At 40.3% G+C, this 17,973-nt stretch overlaps 1 protein-coding gene across 2 annotated transcripts in view; it reads left to right on the forward strand.

Moving 5' to 3' along the window:
• Window positions 1–17,973, forward strand: part of gabrr2a (gamma-aminobutyric acid type A receptor subunit rho2a) — a 61,268-nt gene that overhangs the window by 13,404 nt on the left and 29,891 nt on the right. For both annotated transcript variants that reach the window (XM_085142672.1, XM_085142673.1), the window contains one exon: window positions 15,572–15,639. In XM_085142672.1, coding sequence (XP_084998798.1) covers window positions 15,572–15,639 — 68 coding nt within the window. The remainder of the gene's footprint in view (window positions 1–15,571; window positions 15,640–17,973) is intronic.

Genomic DNA, 17,973 nt, shown 5'->3' on the forward strand with positions numbered 1-17,973 from the left:
AGAAATCAGTGTGCAAATTGTCCTGATGTGCAAATTGCAGTTGAGGTAGGTCAGCTGTTCAGGAGTCTGATAGCAGTGGGGAAGGAGTTGTTGAGTCTAGATGTTCTGGATTTCACGCTTCTAAACCTCCGTCCCGAGGGCAGAAGTGTGTGGGGGTGTGTGGGGTCTCTAAGGATGGAGGCAGCTCTCCTCTGGACTCTGCAAAGGTAGATGCTCTGCAGAGAGGGCAGCGGGGTCTTGGTGATCTTCTCCACAGTTGTTATAATAAATAATAAATAAATAAAATTTTATTTATATAGCACCTTTCAAGATAAAATCACAAAGTGCTTTACAGAGGCAGAAAACAGACATTAAAATCTAAAACAAAACAAAATCAACCAAAAGCGAGTTTAAACAGGGAGCGAGTTCCAGAGTCTGGGAGCCGCTGATACAAACGCTCTGTCACCTTGTGTTTTTAACCTTGTATGCTGGACAACCAGCAACCGCTGGTCACAAGACCTCAGGGACCTGTTGGGGTGATAAGGAAGAAGAAGATCACTTAAGTAAGTTGGAGCTACACCGTGCAGGGCCCTATAAATTATGATTATGATCTTAAATTGGACCCTGAACTTGACAGGGAGCCAATGCAGCTGAATCAGCAGGGGAGTGGCATGGGAGTATTTGTGATGCTCTGTCAGAAGCCTGGCAGCAGCATTTTGAACACCCTGCAGTCGTTCCAGGGAGGCATTACTTAAGCAAGTAAACAAGGAATTATAATAATCTAAGCGAGATGAAACAAAAGCATGAATAATTATTTCCAATTCGGAACGAGACACAATGGGACTCAGCTTGGCGATATTTCTTAAATGGTAAAAACAAGAGCGAACCAAAGATTTAACGTGTGTGTCCAGCGTCAGAGCTGGATCCCATGTAACACCAAGGTTCTTAATGGAGGGTTTAATATAAGAAGCAAGAGGGCCTAGATTTTTAACCACGAGGGGAACAAATTTCTCAGGAGCAAAGACAATGACTTCAGTTTTATCAGCATTTAGTTGAAGGTAATTACCAGCCAGCCGATCTCTAACAGAATCTAAGCAGGACTGCAGGATTTGGAGCTTAGAAACATCAGGTGGCCTAAAAGAGATATATAGCTGAATATCATCTGCATAACAATGATATGAAATATCAGAGAAAGAGCTAAGAAGTTGCAGAAGAGGGAGTAAATACAACAAAAACAATAATGGTCCCAAGATAGAGCCCTGAGGCACCCCATAGGCAAGAGAGCTGACGGAGGATCTGAACTTAGAGGTAGCCACAAAGAAAGATCAATTTGACAAATAGGATTTAAACCATTCCAATGCGGTACCCGATACACCCACCCAGTGGTTTAATCTATCTAAACCATATCACTCTCTGCAGGCGTTTGCGGTCCATAGCAGTAGTGCTGCCGTACCATGCAGTGATGCAGTTGGTCAATGTGCTCTCCACAATGCAGCTGTAGAAGCTGCTGAGGATCTTGGCCGACATACCAAATTTTCCTCTGGCTGCTGGTGAGCCTTCTTGACCACTGTGTGGTGTTCTGTGTCCCGGTGAGGTCCTCACTGATATGAACGCCCAGGTACCTAAAGCTGCTCACCCTCTCCACTTCACTCTCCCGGATAAACAGCGGCTGGTGAGGCCTCGTCTTCTTCCTCATGTCCACTATCATTTCCTTTGTTTTATCAGTTTTGAGGGTAAAGTTGTTGTCCTCACACCATGACACCAGACCGGCCCCTCTCTCCTATAAGCCACTTCGTCCCTTCCAGTGATGCGACAGATCACTGCAGTGTGATCCGTGAACTTCAGTATGACCCTGTGGAACTCCAGTGTTTGTTGTAATGCTGGCTGAAGTCCCGTTGCCGATCCAGACAGACTGAGGCCTGCCAGTCAAGAAGTTCTGTAGCCAGTCACAGAGGGTGGGGTGCAGTGTAGACAGTTTGTGGATGAGTTTTTGAGGGATGACTGTGTTGAAGGCGGAGCTATAATCAACAAAGAGTACCCTGATGTAGGAGTTCATTATTTTCCAGGTGGGAGAGTGAGTAGTGGCAGCAGCGATGGTGTCTGACGTGGACCTGTTGGGCCAGTAGGCATACTGCAGTTGTCTCCAATGTGCTGATGACTTCGTGGAGTTTGCCAAGCGCTGCTGCGAAGTCAGCTCGCGGCGGGATGTAAACAATGGCCAAAAACACAGCTGAGAACTCCCGCGGCAGATAGTAAGAGCGGCATTTCAGCATTAGAAACTCCACGTCTGGCGAACAGTACTTGTAGACAGTCTGCACGTGTCCACACCACGAGTTGTTAATAAATGCACATAGACCTCCCCCAAAAGCCTTACCGGAGGCTCCAGTGTACAGAGTGAGTCTGCAACTGGACGGCACATTCCGGGACTTTATCTGAAAGCCAGGTCTCTGTGAAAATAAGAGCACAGCATTCTCTTATCTCCTGCTATGTTGTGATCCTGGCTCATAATTCGTCGAGTTTGTTTTCCAGGGACCGCACATTGGCTAGTAAGAGGTGGTTGGCTAGCCCGAGCTTTTAGCCTAGCATGGAGCCCACCCCTATTGCCTCGTTTGCGTCGCTGTGTCCGAAGCGCTCTCCTGGGGTCGGCTGGCTCACTTGGGCTTGGTGCTTCGTGGCCTTCCTGGGAGTGGTGGCGGTGGCTGCCGGGGCAAACAATGGCTGTAAGTTCCGGTGGTAGAGCGGAAAGCTCCAGGGGTAAGAAAAGAGTAGAGTCCAGATAATTGTGTGAGTTGCCAATGTCTAGTAGTGCCTGTCTCGTGTATGTTAACAGCGCACAACACTTGTCCAGTGCAAAAAGAACAGTGAACATACAAAAAAGCAAAAGAAAGTTGGACATTGACCATTTACCATTTACCAAATTCATGTCCAAAAGCTTTCTTGATTAGCACTGCTTTCCACAGCTTTCATATCTTACAACCCCATTTGCATTAAGTTCAAGCAAAGTAATCCCTGCACTCCAAGACCATTTTATAGGTACAAATACTCAGATATCATCAGATCTGTACCAATGCCACTTGCTGCAGTATAGGGAGGATGGGCAGGGGAGGGGATTGAGGAGAGGAGTGGGGGTTGTGGGTGTGGTGCATGATTGCTCTTAATCCTTGGTAAAGTAACACATTAAGCTTGTTTTTAATCCACCGAGAAGGGAGAAGGATTGAAAGTCCATCAGTGAGATCATTTGATATATGGGCTTGGAATGGTTTGTTGTATGATCTACTAAGAATAGCATAAGAATTGTGTTCTTTTCAGAAAATGTGGAGTTTACCAGAGGATACAGTTTCAAAGTTATTACATGGACATGAAAACATACACACTCAATGAGTAGGTCTGGCTTAGGTTTCATACAGAAACAGTTGAGGATCAAACTGTGCAACCCTGCTATTAGGGGACAATCCTCTTATAGATGACGACATTATTATACAAGTGACATGACAAATGCAAAGCGTTTTTTCCTCATGTCATTTGACACTGGTCTTGCCAGAAGAACAACAATATTGGCTCATTATTGAAGGGAATTAAAATGACCAGAAAAAAACCCCTGTAAGCAGAGCTTCAATGCCCAACAGTCCGTTTTCGCTCCCGAAGCGTAATATACTGACGATTTGTCAAGTCCCAAGGCATTCCTGAGGAACGCGGAAGGTCACCTTTTGCGTTCTTATGCTACACGCCGGGTTACGGATGAAATCCAGTAGAATGACGCTCCCGCTGTAATACACATTCCAGCCATGTATTCCAGCCCTAACCTTATCCCTAACCCTAACCAGCACTTTAATGACGTTAGATAGTCTTTCCAAAGCGATTTAAGTAAAACAAACATACATGTGTAAATTCATTCTGAACGATTCTCGTGTTTCCTCATTTTTCTAATCTCATAATATAGGGACGTGTTGGTTGCCCGGAAGCGTAATATATCATCAACTAGCGTAAAATGTTACGCTTTGGGAGTGAGAACGTGTTGTGCCCAAAGTGCCCAGATGCAAAACACATATCAGTATTTGGTAAAGAGCTCTACTGATGCTGGTGAAAATTAAACACAGACATTGTGTTTTCTTTTTCTGCTTTCCACTTTTCCACACCTGAAAACAAAAAATAAAAATTTAAATGTGTCTCATCATATTGATAATGCTAATTTAACACATTAATGGAAAAACAAGCTAAATATCACCTTACCAAAACTTACCACTTTGGTAAGCTATTGCCAGTCATTCTGACCACCACCACCAAAGTCAGCCAAGCCTGACTTGAGCAATGTGCTCATGTCAAAATTGCAAGCAATGTATTAGGTACTTTGTCCAAATAGAATCTCAGCTCTCAATGTTAATAAGCTAGATGCTAAAGCTAGAAATATAAAATATGAGCTCTTGTTTTTCTAATAGCTTGCTCTAAAGAGAGCTAACAGACAAAATAAACTTAGCAAGAGTGTTTTAACTTGGTTATTGCAATTTCTGATTATAGATGACCCAAGACACTGAAATGTTAAGTACTTTTTTAGTCTTTGCCATAGAGACTCAACAGAATGGTACAATGCAATCCTATTCAACAGACCTATCCAGAAACTCAGTCTGTGAGCTCTGCCACTAAGCATTTTCTGACATTTTAGTTGTGATACCAATTAAGTTAAAGTGCATCATTCAAATACATAATAATACACTTTAATATGTTTTATATTCTGCTAAGAATGTGATAAATTTAAAAATAATTGTAAATTTGAATTAACTGAACATCATTCCTTTTATATCTTAAAATAACATGGTATGATATCGGGCAGCATGGGAAGAACAGGGCTGTGATTACTGCTGCACTATGAATCTGATGTCAGAACTCTGGAGATCGGATGAGAAAATTGTGCTGAGCAGCTGTATATTAACAAACAGAAAAACAGAAACATTGGTTTATGCTTCCTCTTGCTTTAATTATTAAAATCACTCTAAATCATGTCATTTTTAAAGGTGTGCATGGCTGTATATTCCCATTAAGATATTTTGAGCTTGTGAAATGTAATGGACAGCAGAAGCTTGTCATTTCTGTTATTTAAGTACACATTATCCCAGTGCATCATCTCTGAGGGGACATGAGCTCAGGGAAATGACACTAAAATCAGCATGGTATTTGTTTCCTTTTTTGTTGCTAAAGCTTTTAGCACTCATTGGTGAATGGGTCAGTTGCACCCATATACCATCTGGAAATGTTGGCTTAATATGACCGGAGTGACTAGAGTTCGTTCAGTTGCTAGCTGTACTCAGTGCAGTTCCCCTTGGCTGTGTGGGCAGCCCTGCCTAGTGTTGTCTAGCAGCCAGACTCCACTCCAGCAGTGACAAGCAGATTAAGCTGACAGCAGTTCCTCATGTTTACAGCTTAGATTAGCACAGGCACCAATCTGTTACGCCATCAGACAGCTGTTGCTTCACCAGTGACACTTTGTCCCAATTGAAGAGCAGACATGGAACTGAGAAGTGGTCCAAAACTGGCTGTGAAAGTACATTCAGTGTTTTTGAAGGTACTATGAAATTCTGTGTTTGATAGAAATTCCAATATATATGAACACTTTCTCCATCATAGTAATAAGTCATGGTGACACAAGGATATGTTTTCACTATTCCTTGATAAATTATCATTTAATCTTTCCTTTTTGATAAAACTTATATTTAGGGCTGGACAGGTGACAGGTTATGGGCTCAGGCTGCTGGGAGACTTCCCATGTTGCACTGACCTTTTTTCTACATTTTCCTCCTTTTCCCTGACTGTATGTTCAACTATTGCATTTCACTGTTTTTGTCTACTTTCTCCTGTTTATTGTTTTTGTTCTTAGTTGTTCATGGTCTTCATTTTCTTGTTCATTTCCTTTTACTGTTACGTCTAATACTTTGCAAATATAAAGGCAGTTAAGACAATTGTTGTTTGATTTGGCACTGTCTGAACTGAACTGAACTGCATAAGTATTTAAGAAAATGGATGGATCAATTGATCTAATTTGATTTTCTTCCAAAGTCTGTCAAACTCTTAAAATAGTAAACATTATTATGGCAATAAAGAAAAAAAGGTAAGGTATAAATAAGACTTTATCAAGGTCGCTGGAGTAAGCATTAGTCCGAAGTACTTTTGAAGTTCAGTTATTTAAATTTAAATCCAGGTTGAAGACTCACCTATTCTCAGCTGCATTTGAATAAAACACCAAAATCCTCACTTTTAAGCTTAAATTTCAAAACTTACATTTTAACTACTGATTTTATCTACTGTTCTGATTTTATCTACTGTTTTTTTAATCAATTTTAAATCATGCTTTTTATTTGTTTTTGTTTTTTAAATGTCTCTGTAAAGCACTTTGAATCACCTTGTTGTTGAATTGTGCTATATAAATAAACTTGCCTTATCCTGCCTTATTTCAAATTTATTTATGTAGCGCCAAATCACAACAACAGTCTCCTCGAGGTGTTTCATATTTTAAGGTAAAGAAAGCCCATGCATGTCAGGTTCACAGTAAGTACGGGACCCAAATGCAGGACTTTTCCAAAAGAGACAATGAGTTTATTTACAGTGCAAAAGGTGACTGACAACAGTGACAGTCCTCGCTCTGTGGCTCCCCTGCGATTCTACCAAAATCCCACACAGTGCTCGTGTCCGTGGCGTGAATCGGGAAAACTCCAAACCCCATCTATACAGTGGCTCCGCCCCCGTGACAAACTCTGTTCCCAGATCCTGGCAAGAAAAGATGCAGTGATTAGTCTGGCAAGCAACACACACACACACACACACACACACACAAAAACACACACACTTCACTATAGAGCTGGGGCTGTACCGAGTCAACTCCACGATCCAGTGTAGACTGAAGCACAGCCACACAGTTAAGTAGGAGATCGCTACCGATGCTGATCAGCAGCAGCTGGTGAGGGCTGGCTTCAGCACAATAACTCTTTCTAGCCTGATGACGCTTGTTAACCAGCCTTCCAGAAACACACAAACACACACATCCAAACATATATACACATAAGGGGACAGGGATTGGAGCAGAGACACAACATAACAAATGGACACAAAGACCAGGTCGAACCGACGAGGGCTGCCAGACCGTGACAATGCATTAAGCAACAGAAAAACTCAGTAAAGGTTTAAAATGACATAATACATAAGATAATCTCAATGTGCTTAAATAAACTCTTAAATTGATTTCTTATAACCTAAATGTTTATAATAATATTATTAATAATTATTTAGTCATATAAATATTAATGTAAATGTACACATAGGTTTACATAGACTTATAAGGGCTTATATAATAAGCTGTCCCTTGTTTCAGTAAGTAAAGAACATTTGGAAGAATTGAACATGATTTATTGAGATAGAAAAGTTGATCTTTGCATTTGGATATTAGACTCCAATGACCCCTCATGACAGAACAGAATCCCAGTGGTAATAGGATTTAGGATAGGACCAACCGCAGTCTATACACTGATGATGGTAGTAGAGATGAAGATTGAGGCTTGGATGGAGCTACGAGTGACTCGGGTGGGGTGGAGATGGGGAGGAGGTGGGTTGCACGTATGATAGTCTGAAAAGGAGAATGATCCAGAGCACAGATTTAACCCACATAATTTCCAGAGGGAATTACAGTTACAGGACAGCAAGAAGAGTAACTAACCAAGCTAAATGAAATAATGCAATATATTACAAAGTTACAAAATATAACAAAAGATAGATGTCTTCTAGGGCCTAGAGCAGGGAACATTGGTGGAAATGTAAAACTGCTGGCTAAGTATAAACATAAATTCCTTAAAATTATAATTCACACCTGATTACGTCAACTGGAGGTCACTAAAATTAATATAGAATTGGTGTGTAAATTATCCAAATAATGTTGGACTCTGGGTTTTCTCTGGTGCCTGAACCAAGATTGAGATGTTTAGCTGCATCTTCTCCTTGAATTGCTGGCTCTCTGCGTGATGTCCAAAAAGTTATGTGGGCTTTTCAAGTCCCTGTTAGTACATCGCGCCATTGGCCAGAGGCGCAATATGGCAGCCTCGCCTCTGTCAGTCTGCCCCAGGGCAGCTGTGGCTACAACTGTAGCTGCCTCCACCAGTGTGTGAATGTGAGAGTGAATGAATAGTGGCATTGTAAAGTGCTTTGGGTGCCTTTGAAAAGCGCTATATAAATCCAATCCATCATTATTATTATTATTTTTAATTCATTCATTCATTCATTTGAAGGCTTAATGCTTAGCCTTTTCCATCCTAGCTGGAAAACTCAAAAACCAGTTATATTTGTTTTTATCACCCACCTGGGCCTTACACAGAGTTCCTGTCTGATTTCTCAGACTTTTTATCTGATTTAGTGCTCAGCTCAGGCAAAATAATTATTGTGGGTGATCTCATTTAATATATTATTAGACTTAATTGGCTTCTCTCAAAATGTAAAAGAACCCACCCACCACTTTAATCACACTCTAGATCTTGTTCTGACATATGTCATTAAGAAAGCCCAGCAGACGATGTACTTCCTGAGGCAGCTGAAGAAATTCAACCTGCCAACATGGACGATGATGCAATTCTACACTGCAATCATCGAGTCCATCCTCACCTCCTCCATCACCGTGTGGTACGCTGGAGCCACTATCAGGGACAAACAGAGACTGCAGCGTGTTGTGCGCTCTGCTGAGAAGGTGATTGGCTGCAGACTCCCATCTCTGCAGGACCTGTACACCTCCAGGACACTGGGGCGTGCAGCTCGGATCTCAGCTGACCCTTCTCACCCTGGACACAGTCTGTTAGACCTGCTCCCCTCAGGCAGGAGGCTCCGGTCCATTCGCACCAGAACCTCTCGCCATAAGAACAGTTTCTTCCCCTCTGCTGTTGGACTCATGAACAGTAACCATATGACTGTTCCCACCACTAACACATGACCCTACACTATGTTCACTGCATCATTCCATGTTTGCACTGATCACCACCTGTACTCATGTATATATCTATCTACTTAGCACTTTTAATTCTTATTCTTATTTTTATTTTCGTGTCTATTTAAGCGTTATATGACAGTATGTTTTCACTAAGTACCGCAGCAATTTCCTAATGTTGTAAACCTGCTCAACATTTGGCAATAAAACCCTTTCTGATTCTGATAGAAACTGAATATTTAACAGTAATTTTTTAACCTTTTTGCCTTATTATTTCCTAATAACCTTTCAGTTCACAATAATGGATTATACAGCAGTGGGCAATACATTTCATAATAGCAGATGTGTTTCTGATATTAACTAAGCTTAAGGATATATTTCACCCAATGTTACTTTTTTCATTGCCGTGTGCCAACACAGAGCAGAGCAGCTACCTGAATGTTACTCCCACAGAGGTTAGTTATCATGTTAATAATTTTACTTCTTTATTGCTTACAACTGTGGATACTGTAGCTCCTGTGAAAAAGAAATCCTCAAATCAGAAGTACTCAACTCCCTGGCTTAACTCTCAAATGTGCAGATTAAAGCAGATAAGTCATAAGGTGGAGAGGAAATAGTGTCTCACTAATTTAGAAGATCCACATTTAGCTGTAAAAACAGTTTGCTGCTTTATAATAAAAAAAAAGCCCTCCATAAAGCTAGAACATCTTACTATTCGTCACTGATTGAAGAAAATAAGAACAACCCCAGGTTTCTCTTCAGCTCTGTAGCCAGGCTGACAAACAGTCAGACCACTGTTGAGCCAACCATCCCTTTAATGTTACCTAGTAATGACTTCATGAACGTCTTCACAAATAACCATCAGAGTAAAAATTACTCAAAACTTCAGTAATTACATCCTCCAAACCACCAATGTGTTTTTTACACAGTGCTACCATTAATTAATGCTTCAATCTTCCATTAATTCGCTATGTACGCTATGAACACGAGAAGCTGGAGAAATACCAAGGGCTCAGAGAAGAGCTCGAGAGGATGTGGAGGGTGAAGGTAACGGTGGTCCCTGTGGTAATCAGAGCATTAGGTGCGGTGACTCCCAAGCTAGGCGAGTGGCTCCAGCAGATCCCGCAACAACATCGGAGATCTCTGTCCAGAAGAGCGCAGTCCTGGGAACAGCTAAGATACTGCGCAGGACGCTCAAGCTCCCAGGCCTCTGGTAGAGGACCCGAGCTTGAAGGATAAACCGCCCGCAGCGGTGTGCTGGGTGTTTTTTTTTTTAAATTTATATATATATATATATATATATATATATATATATATATATATACACTCTGTATAAATATATATAATAAATCTATTAAAAATTGAATTAACTGAATTGAAATGAAGAGTCCACATGAAGATATTGGAAAGAATTGTACAAACTAGACTAAGAAGATAGGTGATGATCAGCAAGAAAGAGCAATACAGATGCTATGTTTACTTTGAGAGTCCCTGAGAAGAGTAGGGGAGATCAGAAGGAGTTTCACTGTCTTTGCTGTTCTAGAGATAGCATATAAAAGGGTGCCAAGAGAGGAACTGTGATGATGTATCATGCCGTCCAATGCAACTGCATGCATTTTGTTCTTTCCATTGAGTTGTCTCCTCCGACTTGCCTCACCCTCTGCAGGTATTTGGTGATTGCAGCTATCCTAGGAGCGTCTTCATGGTTCCTATTTGCCTGTGGGATTCCCAGGTAGTTGTATCTGTCCTCATTGTCTGCAGTGTTGCCTTTTGGTAATGCAATCCCCTAAGTGGTGTGGATCACTGAGCCTATGTCTCGCTCACTCCTGACATACACCTTGATGTCATCCATGTAGAGGAAGTGGCCGACAATTGCATCATACGGTATCCATAGCCAGTCTTGTCAATGACTTCACTGAAGGGATTCCGGCCTATGGCGAAGAGCAGTGCGGACAGAGCATGTCCTTGGTAAATACTGCACTTGGTGGTGACTTTTGCAGTTTCCTTGAAGTTGGCCTCTACTGATGTTACAGTTCTAGGCATTCCAGGATCCATTGTTGGGGCACTCAGTCACAGACCATTGATGACCTGTAGGTGTAAACAGACTTACACCTACAGGTGTTTGAGCAGATGGCCCATGATGGTTTGAGAGGGAATGACTCATAAGGATCGTACCTGTTACATCTGCTGAACTGAGACAAAATCCAAACAGCAGCTTAAAATTCAAACACTTAAAAAAGTCAAAAATGAAATTGCAGCAGTTCACTCGGCACATCCTTGGTTCTAAATGGGGATGTTTAAACCATGCCCAAGAATTGTTATTCTGGATAGAATGTCACTAGTGTTTATTTTTTCAGAAATGTCCAAGTAGAAATTAACTGGTTCACTGTCAGAGTAAAAGGCAGTCCTTTAAAATGGTTTGGAGTGCATGAGAGACACCATGAAGCTTTTAGTTAATCCCTCAGTCTTTGTGTAGGCTCAGTGACACTTACAGCTCACATATAAATTGTGATTTTACAATACTCATTCATGATAACCTGATATTACAAGGAATACAAATGAACTCCTTGCTCACATTCTTTGATTACTTGCTGACAATAAAATATAATTCCGGCTGGTTGATATTTAACGTAAGATTTTAGATTATAAAAATGTGTCTAGTTGCTAGACGCTGATTTGTTGTGTTCTCTGCATGCGAATTTGTTTAAAGTACCTTTTATATGGAACGAAATTTGTTTCAAAATGGTCAGATTTGTATCAAATGATCCACAAGTGAAAACTAAGATTTTTATGTCATTTTGTGTACACTGCTTTGTCTTGAGATAAAACACTGTTCCCCAAGAACCATTGTGCTACCATGGTACTACATACAAGAGAATAGATTAATACTATAAACCATAGATATGATAAATTAATAAGATAGATAGATAGATAGATAGATAGATGTGCTAACGGCTGTCTAAATGACTCGGGTAAAGTTTGTAGCTTGCGTGCTTGTTGTTTTTGTCTGCTTCCACTTGTCTTTGCACTAGGATGATGTCGGAGTAAATGTGCAGTCATATTCGTTGTGTTCCCACTAGTGCTGTCAGCGTTAATCTGAAATGACGTTAACGCCACAACACGGCAAATCTCCGTTAACGAGCTACCGCTGATCGCCCCGTGCGTGGGGCTGGACGGCGTCAACGCGTTAACGAGCTAACTGCGCTAACGCAGTAGTTCCCACCAATTGAGCATTGCGTGGCACATCCGACATACTGTTTTACTTTTGTCCATGACGCGCTTACCTTCAGGGTCATACGTCACATGAAAACCAAAATAGTTCCAAACGCCAGATCTGAATGAGGGTGGGGGAGGTTCAATTTGCCATGTTGCAACGAGCTTAGCTTCTGTCTCGCTAGCTTGCGCTGCGCTCAGTGGATCTGCGCTCAACAGCAGTGTTGCCAACTCCTCAGTAAGGAAAATCGCTATTGGCTGTCCTAAAAGTCGCTAGAAGTCGCTAAATGACGTCATCACCTAATTTGCATAATTGGTCATGCTGATGTAATTGTAACCTACATTGTTGGAGAGAGAAATAACATCGTGGAAGAGACATAAAGTGAGTAAAAAACGTCCTAAATGCATTTAGAATTTATTTAGAATTACAAATTAAATTTATTTTAGCAATTATTGTTTTTTTAATGTCACAATTCCAACCCTGCTCCTTTACCCGGGCTTGGACCGGCAAAAGTGACCCGAAATAGGAACTCTGGTGGAGTTACTTTGTGTGTGTGTGTTTATAAGTAGTTTTAAACCTTGTGATCCACAAAACAGCATAAGAGTAAAAGAGTAAAAGAAGAACTGACTGCGTTACAGCACCCGCTGCTTGTTGAGAGTAAAAGCGATATGCGCTTTCACGTCTTTTTTTAGCGACTTTTTTTAGAATAAAAAGTCGCTAAAAATAAATTAAAAATTTAGTATTGTTCAATACATATGCGTACCGAACCGAAAGCACTGTATCGAACGGTTCAATATCGATACGAGTATCGTTGCACCTCTAGTATGTATGTATATATATATATATATATATATATATATATATATATATATATATATATATATATATATATATAAATAAATAAATGCTTTTTTTTTTCTTTTTTTTTTTAAGCCAATAAAAAATATATACATGGGCGATTAAACTCTGGGCCTCCGACCTGAGGGTTATTAGGTTGGAGACTGAATTATTATTAATATTAATTAATGCCTACACCATCATGTCTGTTTTCAGCAGCCCAAAAACTTTAAGAAAATGTTTTCTTTAAAAAAATGTAACATTAATATGGCACATAAATACAATCAAATGGTTTATTTGTTTTTAGTTTAGTTTAGCTGTTAGTTGTTTGGAGTTAAACTTTAAAACACTGCAATTTCTAAAAAGGAAACCAGTGAGCAATTGATTCTGAAAGACCCATTTTGTTTTCTCTTTGAATATTTATTATTGCCCATTAAGACAAAAGTGCTTCTTATCCAGTTACTCAATTAATATATGGGATAATCAATAAATGATTTGATTACTTAAATAATTAATAGCTGCGGCCCTAGTTCACTTACTCCCCATGTCATTGTTAGTTAAGTGCCGTCAGGCTGCAGCTCATGTTTCTACAGTAGAATCACTGTGGCGATCACTTTGAAGTGTCTTTGTGCTGGTTGTCATCTTTGCTTTTTGTTGTCAGTTTTGTGTTCATACCAAAGCACTAAGAGAAAGATCATGTATGGACTGTGTGCTCACCTTCTATTACTGGAAAGAGTGGTGGGTAGTAGCCCAGGGAGACCTTGAAGGGGAACAGGATGGGGGGCAAGGTAGTCGGGCAATTGTGGGCATATTCCATCGTCTATTGTGAGGATTACCTTGTTTCAACCTGAGGGAGGCAGACCAGTCACAAAGTTAAGGAAAGATGTGAGACCAGGGACACCCTGGAGTGGGAAGGGGTTTGAGCAGGCCTACAGGAGGGGAACTAGCAGACTTATTCTTCACACAGGTTAAATAGACTGAAACATACTCTCTAGCATCCCTAATTAGTGTGGGTCACCAAAAGAGATTGGAGGAGAGGTTGCAGGAAAGTGAGGATCCTCCTCCAATCATACGTGAGGGGGAAAAGACAGAGCCAGATGATTCCTGGACACCTCTGCCAGATCAGGAGAGGCAGTGATGGAGTTAGAGTGCTAATGGACAGAGTGACAGATTTTAGATGGTTCATGTGGCAGTCATTACTTCAACAGGAGATGCAATCCTTTCTCCAATCGATACAGGGTGGCTGTGGCTACAGTGGCCACTAAGGATGGCACAAAACTATGGCGTTTTGGGCCATCCTTAGCTGTGGCGTTATTTTTGTGCCTCTATTCTGAGCGCACGTAAATAATTTTTGCAAGTAAAAATATTGCATTTTAAGGAGAATATTTTGTGTGAACAAAATTCATTGCTGCGTGCAAGAAATGTATTTCAGTGTTTGCTACTATCCATATACACGCACAATTACAGCCCTCTCCCTCAGATCTCTGCTCTGTGTGCTGACAGACATCTGTGGACCTGCTCTCAGAGTGTCGCTCCAGCTCTCAACATCTCTGCTCCCTGCATGCTCAACTCTTTCTGTACTCCGTTATAAATGTGTCACAAAACCAACCACTCACAGACTTGGATGCAAAAATTCTGATTGGTTGTTGTGGTCTCCAATCGGCTCGCTATTGACTGCATTCCAGAAACACTGTCCAAAGTTTAGCTAAAACCATTTTCGGTTAGCATGTTATTTTATTTTATTGTAAAATATATCATTTTTTAAGACCATCGTTGGTTTTAATATATTTTAAACCAAACCACTCCACCGGATTTATCTACATTTTGCTCAAATTAAGCTTTTCTTCACTCAAAATAATTTTCTCCTCAAAATGCAACATTTGTTCTTGCAAAAATTATTTACGTGCGCTCAGAATAGAGGCACAAAAATAATGCCATACAAACGCTCTGTGTGATTACTAGAAAGGGATAGGGTTTGGGTTTGGTTCTAAGAGTGACATTGGGCAAGTGTTGACCATTTCAAACTGTGACCTGGATGGCACGAGGCTGAGTTTGGAAATATTTCATTTTTGTGCCAGGGAGTTATCAAGGAAACACTGCTCTACACCCAAATCAATAAGCACTTGGATAGAGTGGGTCTTCCCATGAATCATGAGGTGCAGAGGACTGAGAGAGCCAGAGGTTTTGCCCACCAGTACTTGTTCCTTTACAGGTGGGCGTAACCTTTTGGCCTAATAGGACAGGTGTAGATGTAATGACTCCTTTTGTTTAAAATGTGTAATAATTACTTTTTTGAATAATGACTCCAACACTGATCACAACAAAAAAGGCAAATGCCTCCAACATGCCCAAACATTTGACCACACAACATGCAATTAATTTGAACAAATGCAAGGTCTATGTTGTTTAGCAATGGTGGTGATGCTCAAAGCTGAGCCATGGAGAATCCGTAAGGAAATGAATCAATAAGTGATATTGACAATGCAATCAGTTGTTATCAATCATTATTAATGTCCATCCCTACTGATGTGTGTGTTTTAGGCTATATAGTCTACTACAGTATTTGGTCATGATGGGATTTTGTTTGGCAGGTCCTGCAATCCCTGTTGGAGTGGATGTTCAGGTGGAGAGCTTGGACAGCATCTCTGAAGTTGATATGGTAAGCTGGCATTTTTCTATACTTTTACAGATCATACGTCTTACAGTATAAGGTCAATGGAGATGAAACTTGACCTATTTCTTTAAATTTGAAGGAAATATAGAAAAAAGTTTCACTGCATTTCGTTGCCGTTTACCTATGACATGTGCAATGACAATAAAGTTGAATTCTATTCTATTCTATTCTATTCTAGTCTATGAGTTTAGTAATAATTAAACAAAGAAAAGCATTTTTGTTCATTTGTAATGGTAATAATTAAGTGCAACTTCCCATTTAAAATCTGTTCTAAATTCATGCTTACATTAATTTTATTCAGCTCTGAACTCCTACACTGAGTAGTTTGCTTAATGCATCCTGTCTTGGCACAGCTGGAAATCTGAGGCTGATGCTGAAGTTTTGCATATGTTTTACTCTTACTGCACATATTCTGCCATTGCACTGAGCCAGAACTGAGTAATGCAGAGACATGTAATGAAGCCATAAAGTCCTTAACACGTACATGTTGTGTTTTTTCATGTAACAAGCAGGGTTGCAGTGAATCCTCTCAACACAAATTATTGTCTTCAATGCATGGCTCTGTAGAGCACCAATGTGTAATACAAATGTATGTAGGAGCAACGTATGAATACAAAGTTAGCATTAAGTGTATGCAGTCCTCAGTATTAAACAAAACCACTGATAACACAATGGGAGCAGTATTAGCTCGTATTGTGCCAAAAAGTGATCATCTGCCAAAAAGTGATTTCTGGCATTTGTCAAAAAGTGATTGCCTGTATTTAAATTGCTGTCATGTATCCTTTATATATCCTGTTAAAAGGTCTCATTGACATTAAAAATGTTTTGTTTTTGTTTTTTTACAAGAGAACTAGCCAACAGGGCAGCAGAAATTGCAACAAATATAACCATAGTTTGACAAAGATTTTTTAATTGGCCAAAAATAACTGGATTGGTTATAATGTAAATTAACATGTCATTAAAATACTTGCTAAAACAGGTAATTTCGATATATTATATATAACACCTTTGTAAATCCTCGTCACTGAAGTCTATTTACTAATATATGTAAAGACATTACACATAAAAAACGTAGAAACAGTGGAAATCACTTTTTCGCAGATGATCAGTTTTTGGCATAACATAGGAGTCTGGCTACACACCACAAAGAGCAAAGAGGCAGCCCTGTTACCAAGGTGGTGAGCTGAGGTTGGGTAAAAGAAAACCTGTGCAACAACTTATGAAAAGAGAGAAACAACCTTGTTATCCCTTATGTAAAAGATCTATCCATGAAAATCAGGAGAATGTTCTCCAAGCACGACATCCCAGTACACTTCAGACCTAGCCACACCATCAGACAAAAACTGGTTCATCCAAGGAGAAAACTTGAACATAAGCTAAAACCAAACATAAGCTAAAAAACATAGTGTTTGCTGTGCAGTGCAACAAGGTCTGATCTGTAGAGAGATATATAAAATGGAAAAACCAAACAGCCATGAATGCACGAACAATCACCTCAACAGGACAAGACTCGGCTGTCTACCTGCATCAAAAGGTCATAGGTCACTCTTTTGAGGATGCCAATGTTTACATTTTTGACAGAGAAGAGAGATTGTTAGAAAGAGGAGTGAAAGAGGCCATCTATGTCCACTGTTAACAACCATCTTTGAACAGAAGGGGTGGCTTATGACACCAACTGTCTGCCACCTACAGTGCAGGTTTGAGATCTTCCCAGGTGCCTCAGCCCAGCTCACATTTTGCATCAGGTGAGCTCAATGGGTCACATAATACAGTGCGTGATTAAAACCTGTTTCAATATCTATAATGACTATAATGCATAATATAGAGCGACAGAGACAGAGAGCGATCAAGGCAGGCCGCTTAGACCAAAAATGCCAGAATGCCAGGGCTGATATTTTTCTCCCAGTCCAGCCCGGTCTACGGTCTATTAAATATAGCACGTAGCGAGGCTCCAAATGCTTTCAGTGTAAAGTAACTCCAGACCACCGACAGATCTCTCAAACCACAGCCACTCTATCACTTGACACATACTGCTCCGATGTGCTATGGTCATGAGCTGGGTTACGCCATGTCGCAAGTTTTGTGAGGTGCTTTTGTGATATTTAATGGATCGGATTACATTTTTTATTTCTCTCCGGTATCCAATCCAGTAATTTAGGTCGGACCGATACCGATACGTAATATCGGATTGGTCCATCCCTAGCAGTAACCATTTAATATCTAATTAATTATGTAAAATTTGAGTAATATTACACTGCATTTTATGTAATTGGATAATAAGGGCCCAAAACCTGGGGGTAATACTGTGGAAATAAAGTT

Source organism: Neolamprologus multifasciatus, chromosome 19 (assembly GCF_963576455.1).
Source record: "Neolamprologus multifasciatus chromosome 19, fNeoMul1.2, whole genome shotgun sequence".
In the NCBI taxonomy this organism is placed as follows: domain Eukaryota; kingdom Metazoa; phylum Chordata; class Actinopteri; order Cichliformes; family Cichlidae; genus Neolamprologus; species Neolamprologus multifasciatus.